This window comes from Saccopteryx leptura, chromosome 1, assembly GCF_036850995.1.
Source record: "Saccopteryx leptura isolate mSacLep1 chromosome 1, mSacLep1_pri_phased_curated, whole genome shotgun sequence".
NCBI lineage: Eukaryota > Metazoa > Chordata > Mammalia > Chiroptera > Emballonuridae > Saccopteryx > Saccopteryx leptura.
The window spans coordinates 305,224,518-305,238,063 of record NC_089503.1 but is presented as its reverse complement, the minus strand read 5'-3'; the positions used below and the strand labels follow the sequence as shown (position 1 = coordinate 305,238,063).

At 47.7% G+C, this 13,546-nt stretch overlaps 1 protein-coding gene across 2 annotated transcripts in view; it reads right to left on the bottom strand.

Moving 5' to 3' along the window:
* Positions 1-3,740, bottom strand: part of ABTB3 (ankyrin repeat and BTB domain containing 3) — a 297,599-nt gene extending 293,859 nt beyond the window's left edge. For both annotated transcript variants that reach the window (XM_066358225.1, XM_066358226.1), the window contains exon 1: positions 2,046-3,740. In XM_066358225.1, coding sequence (XP_066214322.1) covers positions 2,046-3,186 — 1,141 coding nt within the window. In that variant the 5' untranslated portion in view covers positions 3,187-3,740. The remainder of the gene's footprint in view (positions 1-2,045) is intronic.
* Between the last annotated feature and the right edge of the window lie 9,806 nt (positions 3,741-13,546).

Here is a 13,546-nt window from a genome sequence, read left to right as displayed (position 1 = left end):
GTGGAGACTGAAGCCCAGAGAGGGAAAGCGAGTCACCCAAAGGGCTAACTTCAAGAGAATGGCAGGCCGAGGTGGAGCATGGGGCCCAGATTGCCAGACTGAAGCCCTCCCAGGGGACTGCTCTTTCCTGCCAAGGAAACACTGAGGGAAAAACAAGAAGAGATTCCCAATCCATCAGGGGGCAAGGCTGGGGGGGGGGGGGGGCAATAAGAAGCAAAGACCTACAGTGATGGGGAAGCCAAGAGCAAGGGCAATGGGCACAACCAGTGGTAAGAAAATCAAGCCCCTCTGCGCTTTTTGAGGGGGTAGGTTTCCAAACAGTTCAGTCCTACCAAGGTCCTGGTTTTTGCAGGTGTATCCAACCCCTTCTACAGAAGCACATGCAAAGACCAATGCCTTCTCCCAGGTGTTCTCTTCTCGGTCAGAATTTCTGGGGATTGGGGATGGAGGGGATGGAGGGGATGGAGGGGATGGAGAGGATGGAGGGGATGGAGAGGATGGAAGGGATGGAGGGGGCTGGGGGGGGGGGGCGAGAAGCCTGGAAGATGCTCTCTCTTTAAGAGTTGCACCCTCGACTGGCAGCAGAAGGAAAAGGGCTCTGGCAAAGAGATCACGAAGAGTCTCGGGGATCAACGTGGAAGTCGAGACCCCGCCCTCCCCTACCCACCCACCTACCCACCACCACCACCACCACAGGCACTGGCTTTTCTCCTTCCTTCCCTTCCCCCAATGATGATCAAAGCCAGGTGAAGGTACTGAGCGCTGAGGGTCGGTTTCGGAAAGGCTTCTACTGGAGCCGCTAGCCCCGTGCTCCTGATCGCTCCTGAGCGCACTCACGGGCACACTTAACACACACACACACACACACACACACACGCACTGCCGTGTACACACTCACGCGCACACAGAGACTCGCAAACAGGCACACACTCACATGCACACATTTGGTACCCCTAAAGGCCCGGCCGCTCCCACTTCATCTCTCCTCCAGCCCCCGGGAAACGGACAGGCAGCAACATGAATGAAATCTGCCCAGAAAGACTGCATTTCAGCTCCAACCATGCAACCTCCAGCCAAACCGCCGCATATAAAACAAAGTTTTATTTCGCTTTTAGACTCTCCAGTTACGCTTCTACCATTTCCTGTGGAAAAATTGAAGCTTTGAAGTGTCTAGCTCCGGCTTTCGCAGACAGGCAAGACCGCCAACTAGAGCCTCCGGCCCCACCCCCTCCGCTGACAGAACTACAGGTTCAATCCCACACAGCTCCGGTCTCCGAAACGGGGAAGCCGGCGGAAAGGCAGAACCTGCTAGAAGGGACGCCCTAAACCGACAACCCCCTCCAGAACCCCGCCCCACTCCCAGCTCCCTGCCACAGGGCACCAAAACCGGCAAGAACTGGGAGATCGGAATTGGGGAAGAGGGTGTCTTTCCACTGTGCAGCACCTACCAGCTGAGCTCTCTGGCCCTCAGAAACTGCCCCGTAAAAACTTGAAACCTATAAGTCTTCCCGCTCCACCCTCTCAACACACACCTCTACCCTACTTTCTCTATGACTAGCGAGCTCTCAAACGTTCTGCCTGTATGGCCGCGGGGCCTCTGACAGTGTCCCCAAGGGCGCGGGGAAATACGCGAACAGGGCGGCGGAGGAAAGCATGTGCCACCTCGCGAATTCCAGGGAGGCAAACTCGTGCGCCTGAGAATTTGGCATCTTCAAGGTCAAAAAGCAGGGCGCTGGCAGAAATATGTACTAAGCGAAAATGACTGCAAACCTGCCCCCCAAAAGGGTATTGGGCTTTTCCCATAGCATGCAGGAGGCAGCCGCCGCCCCGCCCCGCAGTGGGGGGCGGAACCGCGCGCTCTAGGGCTTGGGACCTTAAAAGCCTGACCAGAGAGGAACAGGCGAGTTTCTGGCCACCTCCAGCTCGGCTGACCCCCCCTGGAGCTTAGGACAGCAGCGGGTGGTTGGAACGACGTGAGAGGGGAGTGCGAAGCAAACTTGCCAGGAGAGTTGGGCATGTTGAGTGACACTCGCACGGTCACTTACCGCTGGCGTTCTTCCCGCAGATCAGGTGCTGGTAGGGCTGCAGTAGCCCCCAGATCTCTGAGTCGTTGTTGACCGTGTGCTCCAGCGTCTCCACGGTGAACTTCGGCGCCTCGTGTAGCGTGTGGTGGTGGTGATGGTGGTGGTTGGCAGCGGCGGCCGGCGGGGCTGCGGCGGCTGTAGCAGTGGCGGCCGGCGGGGCGCAACAGCTGCTGCCTCCGCTGGCGCTGCTGGCTGCGCTACAGGCGCCGCCGCTCGCCGCTCCCCCTCCGGGTACCTCCCGCTCCTTATCCGCCGCGGGGGCCACATTGGGGCCAGAGCCCGGGCCTGGGCCGGAGCTGGAGCCCGAGCCTGGGCCGCTGCAGCTCCGGGGCAGCCCCGAAGCCACGACGCGCCCGTAGATGTCCCGAAAGAGGCTCTCCATGCAGGCGGTCAGGTAGATGGCGGCGTGTTCGTGGATGCGCAGCGCCACGCGGCTGTCCACCATCCAGCGGTACACGCGGCCCACAGAGAAGATGAGGCCGCAGCGCGCGGACTTGCCGCGGCCCAGGCGGTCGCCGCCGGCACTGCTCATATTGTAGAGAGACAGCGCAGCCAGCGCGGCCGCGGTGCAGTGCGCCGCCAGGCCCCAGGACAGCACGATCTCCATGGCGCTCTGGATCTCGTACTTGGTGCACTTAGCGAAGCGCAGGCTCAGGCGCTGCGCCTCTTTGGCGATGCGTACAAGCGCCCGGCTCACTAGCATCGACAGCTTGGCCAGCGCGTCTTTGGGCAGGCCGCCGGGGGCCGCCGGGCCTGCCCGGGGATCCCGCGAGCGCAGCAGCAGCGCCTCCAGCTCCTGAAGGGTCCAGGGGACCTCGTCGAGGTCCGGTAGCAGCCGCGAGCAGTGCTGGCCGGCGCAGTCCAGCCCCTCGGAATCTTCCACCAGGGCAGTGTTGACGGTGTCAAAGCTGTTGTGCCGGCTGTGCATGGAGTCAGCTAGAGGCGGCCAGCAGCTCCCGCCATACGGGGACGCCGGGTGCGAGTCGGAACAGCACAGGGACAAGTTGGAGGAGCGCACCGAGTCCGCCGCGCCACCATAACCCGAGTCCAGCGTCAGATCCTCCAGCGTTCGCACCACAGGCTTCTTACCTCTCCTTGCCATCGCTGCGCCACTTCATGCTGCGGTCGCCGGAGAGCCGAGGGGAAGCAGCAGGGAGAAGCAGTGGGCGCCGGGGCGCGGGGAGAGCCGAGTCCGCTCCGACTCGGCTTACTTTTCCACCAGCCGCTACTCGCAAGTGTTACTAGTTTCGGCTGCCTCTCCGAGCCGCCGCCGCTAGAATACACAGGGCAGACCTCGGAGTCATCTTCCAGAGCCCGGACCGGAGCTGGGGCGCATTGAGGGGCGGGCCAGGCTGGGAGGGAAGCTCACGCCGGGACTCGCCCTTTCCTTCCAAAATAAAATGAAAAGTATCTGACCCTCTCCTTCCTGGGCCCGGCTGGATGCACAAGCCACTAAGCGCCGGCCCCAGTGTTTGTAGGACGGAAATCGACTCAGATGTCGCCGCCGCAGCAGCAGCAGCAGCAGCTCCGCCGGCAGCTGGCTCCCGGGCCCGGCTCCCGGTTCCTGGTTCCCGGCTCCCTACCCGGGGTTCACTCGGCGCCCGCCCGCCCCGCACTGAAGCCGAGCAGCGAGCTCGGCGGCTACAAACCCTGCCAAACCCCGCAAACCCCTGGCAGCCCGCGGGGCGGGCCTATGTAAAGCAGGACCTGAGGAGAGCCAATGGAATCAGAGGATGCTAATTACCTTGCCCTTTTTTTTTTTTTTTTTCCCTCCCTCTGCTCCACGGGTCCCCGCCCCTCACATTCACACCCAGGCTGTTATCAAGGCTGCAGGAAGTAGGGAGCAGTGGCCTGGGAATTGGGGGGGCCTGTGCGAGCGTGAGGACGCAGATACTTTCCCCCTGCTGCTGTCCATGCCCCTCAGACTCCCGGCTTTGGTACCAGAATGGGAAGGTAGTAGGTTGGGCAGGTGATTACCCCCCTCACCGAGGTATGTTCCCCTTAGCTGTTTATATAGTATCTGCCTGGGGTCGCTCTGTCTGCCCCAGCGTTTCAGATTTCACTCCCTTTTTTTCTTTAGTACACGAGGCATGTTTTTCTCCCTCTCCTCTCTCCCCCACCTGGGATACACAAACCAATTAATGTGGTCCTCTTTCAGCCCCAGTTTGCAGAAGTGTGGAGGGAAATAACCCAGGCGAGCTGAGGGCCCAGAGCGATGACACCACTGGAAGGCCAAATGGGCATTAGCAGCCTGCTACCAGCGTGCATGAACTAGGATCCTTTCAGAGCCAGGAAGACCCTACACTGACCCTTCAAACGCCTGGGGGTGCGTTGGAGGGAAGGCTTCTGCCCCACTTTGCCATCCTGGTGGGTGTGGTTCCAGGCAGCTCAGCCTTACAAAGGGTAAATTTCAAACGGAGGGGAGTTTACTTTTTTACTAAAGAAAGATACAACATATATGCATAACTTGGCTGCATTTATGTCAAATGGCATTGTCTTGTTTGTCCCCACCCCCAGGGCAGAAACCATATCTTCTTCATCTGGAGATACCCAGCTCCCATGCCAGGTCTCTGCCTGGGGTAGGAAACCCTCTTCCTTTGGCTGACTAGAATTTTCAGTTTAGAAGTCCCCTCCCATAGGAAGGCAGCCCAGACCCCTCAATGCTGGCTTGGGTGCTTGCTTGGGCTGACAGGACCACTTCACCCCTTCTGAGACTGTTGGTTTCTGGGCCTTGTAACACTAGGTTATTTCAGTCTGACAACGTGTTTAGATTGTAGATTGGACTAGGGGTTCCTCATTTATCAGCCCTCAGTAAATTTTTGTTGTAAATGGGTAGATGAAGGAAGAAAGGACGTGCTTTTGAACTGTTGGCTTGAATGTTTAACAATAGACTTTCTCTGATAACCCAGTAGATTGTCTGATGTTTCTCACATCTGTCAACCCAAATCTACCATCACCTTTGCCTTCACATCAATAAGCCACCCTTGGCCCTGGCCGGTTGGCTCAGTGGTAGAGCATCGGCCTGGCGTGCGGAAGTCCTGGGTTCAATTCCCGGCCAGGGCACACAGGAGAGGCGCCCATCTGCTTCTCCACCCCTCCTCCTCTCCTTCCTCTTTATCCCTCTCTTTCCCTCCCACAGCCGAGGCTCTACTGGAGCAAAAGATGGCCCAGGCGCTGGGGATGGCTCCTTGGCCTCTGCCCCAGGCGCTAGAGTGGCTCTGGTCACGACAGAGCGACGCCCCCTGGTGGGCGTGCCAAGTGGATCCCGGTGGGGCGCATGCGGGAGTTTGTCTGACTGCCTCCCCGTTTCCAGTTTCAGAAAAAAATAAATAAATAAGCTACTCTCACCTGGTAGCTACCATCTTTATATCTCATCACCTCTTGCTTTGGCCATTATTATAGTCTACCAACTCTTTTTTGTTCCCTCCTGCCTCTTCTTTCTCCAAACCATCCAGTCCAAGAATCTTCCAAAAGCACAGCTCTGATCTTGTAATTCCTCCTGAAAAAATTAAAAGGCTCCCCATCGCCCTCTAGATAAATCAAGTTTGTTCTGATTAGCCGGCCTTCACTGGTCTCTTTACTCTGTTCTCAGACATGCTTTCATAATATTCCAAATCTTTTGGAAAGGATTGTAATGGTTAGTTTTATATGTTAAATTGATTGGGATACAAATGCCCAGTTTAAACATTGTTTCTGTGTATGTCTCTGAAGATCTTTCCAGAGGAGATTAGCATTTGAATCTGCAGACTCAGTAGATTGCCCTCCCCCACATGGCTTTTCCCAGCACTGATTGAGCTGGGACATCTCCTATCATCTCCAGCCCTTGGACTGGAACTGATATCATCTGCTCCCCTGATTCTCAGGTCTTTGGATTTGAACTAAATTATACCACCAGCTTTTCTGGGTCTCCAGCTTGCAAACATCAGATTGCGGGGCTTCTCAGCCTCTATAATCCCATGAGCCAATTACTCATAATAAAACTCTATTTTTTACTGTTTGTTTTTTTTTCTTCTTCAGAGAATCAGAATCAATAGAATATATATATATATATGGTTTCTGGAAACCCAGCTAATACATATGGTCTTTAATGATCTGAACCCTGCCTTCCCCTCCTGAATATATATTCACACTCACATAGACACCCAGACACCAGATATACTCACACACAGAGATATCTACACATCCGTGAATGAACACACAGACACACACACCTGCACACCCAGTGTTCTAGCTATAATGAAATCACTTGCTGGTTTTTCAAGTGGCCATGTTGTCCCTTGTATCTGATATGCCTTTGCAGATGTTCCTTCTGCTCAGGATGCGTGTCTTTTTCCTCTCTATCTGACAGACTTCTCGCCCTCTAAGATTCAGCTCCAAGATCACTGCCATGGTGAGGTTTTCCTTGATGCTGCCTGCCCTTCACCCAGCCCAGACCTAGGAAAGTATCTCCATCTCCATTGCTCAGTGTTTGTTCCCAGAATATTTTCTCTTCTCCTATGCATGTTTCCCTGTAAGCTCTTCCACTCACATGCCCTCAGTTACCACTTATGTACTGATAATGTTTGAGTGACGACCACTCAGCAGAGTGCAGGAAGCAAAGAACCCTGGGAAAGCTTTGTACATAGGGAGGGAAAAGAGAATGGAATGCTATGGACTTAAGTCAGATTTATTTTCTTCTGTGGCACCAGGTCGTCTTGAATTCCAGTACTGCCTCTGCCAGTTTTCCAATCATGTACCCAGTATCCACTCAATCTTTTTTACCTTCCTTTTTCCTGCTTTTGGAATGCACAAAATAACCACACCTGTGAACTGGGGGTGGGGGTGGGGCGGTAAATGAGATTTTTTTCATATACCGGATTTAACACAGTGCCAGTGCCCCACACATGGTAATAACCCTATAAATGTCTGTTACCATCATCTACATTTTTCTATGTTCTACAATAAAGTCAGGAAAAAATGACAAATGTTACATATAAAATCCAACTTCTGCTTCAGGGCTGGGCTGCAATACTACTTTCTCTAGGAGTTTTTCGAAACACCAGCAGGCGTGCTCTTCCCTTTTATGCTGCCAATGTTGTACACGTGCCTTCTCTCACCTTCCAGAGGGCACACTCCTTCAAAGCTGGGATCTTGCCGCCCTAACGTGGTGCCAATACTAATAAGCATGTCCCTCAGTATTATAAATAACCAAAACATATGGCCATTTAGTTTACTAAAAGAAATCACTATTGATAATGTTTATTCATTAGGAAGACTAGAGAAAAATACAACGTTACTAATATTGGTGACTTCTGTGAGGTGGAATTTTGGATGATTCTTGTGTGTCCATTCATGGATGTGTAGGTATCTCTGTGTGTGAGTATATCTGTATGTCTAGGTGTCTATGTGAGTGATAATGTTAAGTGTTTGAGTCTGAGTGACCTGGAAAACACTGAAGATAATAAACACATCGACCAAATGTAAAATATTAATCTCCACTACTAGAAAACTCAGTGTCTGCAAAGTAGGAAAAAGAATCATCCAAAATTCCAACTCACAGAAGTCACCAATGTTAATAACCTCTTGTATTTTCCTCTAGTCTTCCTAATTTTGTCCCATCTTTTTTCTTCTAAGCCTACATATTTTGAGAGTTGGAATTATTCTGCAAATTATTTTGCATTTTAATTTTTTCTTCTCAAGAAATCTCCTCAAACTTGCTAGTATAATCATGTCCCATACTGCTAAATATTCACCCAAAATATTCTTTTTGGTGTGATTGCAAAATATTTCAACATAACTTTATACCTTAATTGATGTATTTGGAGTCTCTGATTATTTCTTTTTTCAAATGGCTGCAATGATGCTGAGATGACGCTCTTTGTGCATAAATCACCCTCTACTTCCAAACTAGAAGTCTTATACATGTTATCCTCCAAAAAATACAGACAGACAATAAATATTTGTTAAAGATTTTTTAAAAATGAACAAAAAACAGACATTAAATTTCTGGGATTATTTTGCCTGTTAGATTACCAAAGATTTATAAAGTCGGTCATGATGAAGGTACGTCACAAAGGCATAAATTGAGACAATTCTGGGAGACAGTTTGCTGATATATATCAAGATGCCAGTGTGCCTTCCTCTGATTTCCCAGAAATTACATCTTCTGATATTATCCAAGGTGATCCTTGTGAATTTTTCAAAAGCTTACAAGGATGCTCTAAGTAATGTTTTAACATAGGACTTTGGAAAACCACCTCAGCATCTTTCAATCAGGCCTGATGAAATGAATTAGCATTCATACAAGAGAATATGAAGCAGTAGCAAAGAAGGGTGACAGTGATCCAAAACAGGTTTTGGAGTTGCAAATATAATATGACCCCGTTTATGTAAAATGCTTTACAGAGAGCTAAAGAGGTGTACAGGTGTGCCTTGATTTATTGCGCTTTGCTTCATTGCACTTCACAGGTGCTGCGTTTTGACAGATTGAAGACATGACTCTCCACCAGCAAACATAAAGTATAACTCCCTTTATTGTGATGGTCTGGAAGCAAACCCATAATATCTCTGAGGTCTGCCTGTAGGAGTACTTGAACTTGCCTGAGATGATAAAAATAAGAGCTATAACCAGTTTGTTGGCATTCTGATGATTTTTGAATGAGTTTTTATTGATTCTAGTTCTATCCCTGATGTCTTCTTTTTCTTTTGTTTTCTGGTGATTGTATATTTTCTTCTTTGTACTACCGAACGTTTTATGATAAACAGGTATCATTTTTTACCAGAGCCAAAAAGCTATTTTCAAAAGAAAATTATTTTCTGCTCATTACTCAGAAGCCTACCTGCCAATCAGAGTACTAATATATCATTCTTTGTCCTTCAGGATTCTAGAAACTAAACAGCAAGTGTAGCAACTAGCCCAACAACCAGAACATAAGCTAGCCTCATTTAGCTGGACTCACACATGCAGGGGGCTTCATCTTGTGCTTCCCACGAGATTAGCGCATGAGCAGCAAGTCCGTTTGGGTGTGAAGGATGGCTCCATCACTTCCTACCAATGTAACCTTGAGCAGGTTTCTTAGCCTCTCCGTGCCTTCATTCATCTTTAATTGGGAATAATACCACATGCCTGTCGGTTGCCTGTGAGGATTAAATGAGATCATTAGAACAGAACCTGGCCAGCCCTGTGAATGTTCACTAGTGTTGGTTACTTTTATTACAGGTCAGGCACAGTGATGGTTGTGGGAGAGACTATGGAATCTCCACCTCCCTTAGGTCCTTCTCTTGTTGAGCTTTTAGTCCAAAAAGAAAAAGAAAAAAAAGCTCTTCTTGAGCTTTTAGTCCAAAGACAGACATTAATAAGAGTTGCAAGTGCAATGAGTTTCAGCAAAGGAGAAGTTCAAGGACTACACACATGAATGAACAGGTTGTATATGTTTCACTGCACCATTTCTGAGTGAGCCCCTTGCAAATATCAGCTATTTTCCAAACGCATAGGCAGTGTGCGTGAAGCTCTGTGATGATCCCTTGCTATGTGAATGTCTTTGTGAGTGGAAGACTCTGTTACAGGGTGGAAGACTATATGTGAGTCCACCCCAATTCAGCCACTCTACATCAGAAAGGGAAGTATGTGCTCACTTCTTCTAACCTTTCTCCTGAAAAATCACAATGTCAACATAAGAGCTTGCTCATTTGCAGAGCAAACAGGTCACACTGCTCAAAGAGTTTTATTTTATTATTATTTTTTTATTTAGAAATCAAATTTAACGGGGCAACATTGGTCCATAGGAACACACAAGTTTCAGGTGTACACCATAGGAAATGCACATGTGTTCCTATGGATCAATGTCACGCCATTAAATTTAACTTCTAAATAACGGTATAGAATATGTACCTGTCAATATAAGGAGGCTCTCAGAGCAGATCCTAATGTAAGCATGGTCCTCACAGCAGTGATTCTTGTGTCTTGTGATCATGTATCCTCTGATAAACTGATAAAACTACTAGCTCTCTCCCTTGAAAGGTACATGTATGTGCATAAACACAGCTTGAATACAATTGCTATATAATATCGGGGGTTTGGCCCTGGCCGGTTGGCTCAGTGGTAGAGTGTCGGCCTGGCGTGCAGAAGTCCCGGGTTCGATTCCGGCCAGAGCACACAGGAGAAGCGCCCATCTGCTTCTCCACCCCACCCCCTCTCTGTCTCTCTCTTCCCCTCCCGCAGCGAGGCTCCTGGAGCAAAGATGGCCCGGGCGCTGGGGATGGCTCCTCGGCCTCTGCCCTAGGCTCTAGAGTGGCTCTGGTCGCAACAGAGCGACACCCCGGAGGGCAGAGCATCGCCCCCTGGTGGGCAGAGCGTCGCCCCCTGGTGGGCGTGCCAGGTGGATCCCGGTCGGGCGCATGCGGGAGTCTGTCTGACTGTCTCTTCCCATTTCCGGCTTCAGAAAAATACAGAAAAAAAAAATATATCGGGGGTTCACTGACCCCAGATTCCACCCACAGGTTTCCTGATGGTCCATTTAATATGATAATTGCTCTGTCCTTCTTGTGGGATTCTAAAAATAAAAAGGTACAGTTCTGTCCATTAGGAATTTCTGCTGTTGGTGAGGGATCCGGCCAGGAAACAGAAAGCATTTTAGGTTCAATCTGAAGGAATCTAATGCAAAAAATCAGTTAGAGGACAGAAAAGCTGAGGAGTATGTGGAACAGGAAGGAGACAACCAGGAAAGTAGCATCAGCAAGAAGGCTTTGCCACCTCCAGGGCTGGAGGGATAGGGAGAAGATGATGCTACCAGAGTCCAGAAGCCAAGCCACGTGACAGAATTGAGACCCACCATGGAGAGGTAGCTTCATGTTGGGAAGGGCTGCCTGGCAGGGTCTGGGCTCATGGATGAGACACAGCTGCTACCAGGAACACAACTGGAAGCAGACATAGACACTAAAAAACCCTAGCTTCTCCCCTCCTGGACCTCCACCTTCGGCCAGTCCCACCTGTTGGGCAAACCCATCAAGAAGCTAGAGAGTGAGGGAGTCTGAGGAAGGTAGTTCCTGTGATACAAAGCAGACAAAAAGGAGCAGGAGAAGGGCAGTTGTGGATATGAGCACAGACAAGCAAAGGAAAAGTTTAGGAAGATAAGATGCTATTTCAAGATGTATGTCTATCATGGAATGTCTCATAGTAATGCTGCAGACTTTCAGAAGAGGACGCTTTGTGTCCCTTCTTTGTTCCCACTGTCCTTACCCTGGTAAAATCATTCATCACCTACTGTTGGGACTGTTTCCAAGAGCCCCTCACTTGATCTTCCATTGCCAGTCTCGTTTTCTCACTTCTACTCTGCTGTCTGGGTCATTTTTCTAAAACAACACCCATCATCATGAGAAAGGAGTAGTTCTGGTCTCAGTCCACTCTCATTTGCTGCCATCTTCCCTGGTTACCTGCCTCCATACTCTCTACAGTATAAGTAGAGTTTCTCAAATACATTGTGTGTCTTCATTCATGCTGTTACCTCTGCATTAAATGCCTTTTTTAAATTTTGCCTGTTGGGCTCCTATACATCCTTCAAAGCCATCTCAAATGTTACCACTTTGGTAAGAACTACCACACTCCTGTTCTGCCCTATAGAACTAACCTCTCTCTTTGTTCTGCTTTTTAAAATGTATCCATGACAGCTCTTATCAATAATGATTAGCTATAATAACTATCATCATCAGGAATGACAGCAGCCTCCTTCTGATCTTTTCTCTGTGCAATAGGGTAGTAGTTCAGTGTGTGGATCTGAAGTCATAAAGACCCATGTGTAAAAACCGGTGGCTGGCTATGTGATTTTTGGGTAAGTTTTTAACCTTTGAGTTTTCATATATTAATTTTCTATGTGGGGAAAATTATAGTGCCTCATAAACTCATAGGGTTTTACTACAGAGACAATGCATGTAAGAACTTTGGCACAGTGCCTGGCACACAGAACAGCTACTGTTGACTAATTCTAAGCTTTTACTTTAAAAAATGAGATGATATTTTGTATATAGATTTGTAAACTACTATTTTCATTAAAATATATCACTTTTTACTATCCTTAAGTGTTACTTTACATTTTACAACTTTTTATCTTGTAAAATTTCAAACAGAAAATTTGATAGATGAAATAAACACACCATCCATCCCTACCCTGATTCACCATTACTAACATCTACTCTCTCTGTGTGTGTGATATGTTCTTTTTTTTTCTGACCCATTTGAAAGTAAGCTGCAAAGATCATAACACTTCAGGATATTTCCTACATTCTGTTACAAGGAGAGGAAAACCATTATCATACCCAAAAAATAACATTGATATAATAACATTTTCTAAAATATAATTCATATTTCAGTTGTTCCCAAAATATCCTTTATAGTAGTTTTCCTTATATAACCCAACTACTATATAGAATTCTACTAAATAGATGTCCAATAATTTGTTCAATGAATCTATTATTGGTGGGCATTTAGTTCTTTCAGTATTGCATAATTGTACATAGCTCTGAAAAAAATCTTTACAGCTGCTTCTTTATATATTTAACTTCTTATTTCCTTGGGAAAAAATTCCTGCAATGGAATTTGGTCCAAGGCAATGCAACATTCTAAAAGCCTGACACATGGTTCTAAATTGCTCTCCAAGAAGACTGTGCCCATTGTACCCACCAGCAGTGTACAAGAGTGTCTTTCTCCATTCCTTTGACACCTCTGCTATTATGAATTTTGGTATTTATCAGTTTAATCAGAGAAATAGTAACTAACATTTATATACCTTTCCTTATATGCAGGTACTATCCCAAATATATGACACATATCAACTTACCTGCCCTTTACAACAACCCTATAACCTTCATTTTCCAGATGAGAAAACTGAGGCAAAGAGTATTTATCTGACCAACCCTGAAGTTGAACTTTGTTCACATGTTTCTCCTTTATATCTTTGATTGTAAGAATTCCCTGTTTACATCATTTCCTTTTTAGAGACAGGATGGGGGTGAAGTCCTAAGACGTTTATCTTCAATGATTTTTAAGAACTACTTTTTGAATAAAAATATTCTTTCTCTGTCATATATTAATATATTGTAGGTAATTCTCCATGACTTGCTATTCTCCCCTTTAAATTTATTTATTTATTTACTTATTTGATAGCTAGCATAGATTTTCATTTTCTCATGGTTAAATTTGTCAATTCTTCTGTTTAAGTTGGTAGGTTAGAAAGGTCTGCCCTACTCTCAAAAGGATAAATGCCATTATCTATTTTCTCTTCTATCTTCCCATTTTACTTTCCAATTGTCAGTCCATCTCATTTCTCTGCACCTTTGCCAATACCAGCACTGCCTTATTTCTAAACCAGACCCCAAAGCCTCCCCAGGATAGACATGGGACAATGTTTGCTGAGATGTGGGTCCTGGGCCATTTGCTACCTCATTGAATCTAGAAACAGTGAATTCTTAAGGAGCAGTGCACCAAAGAC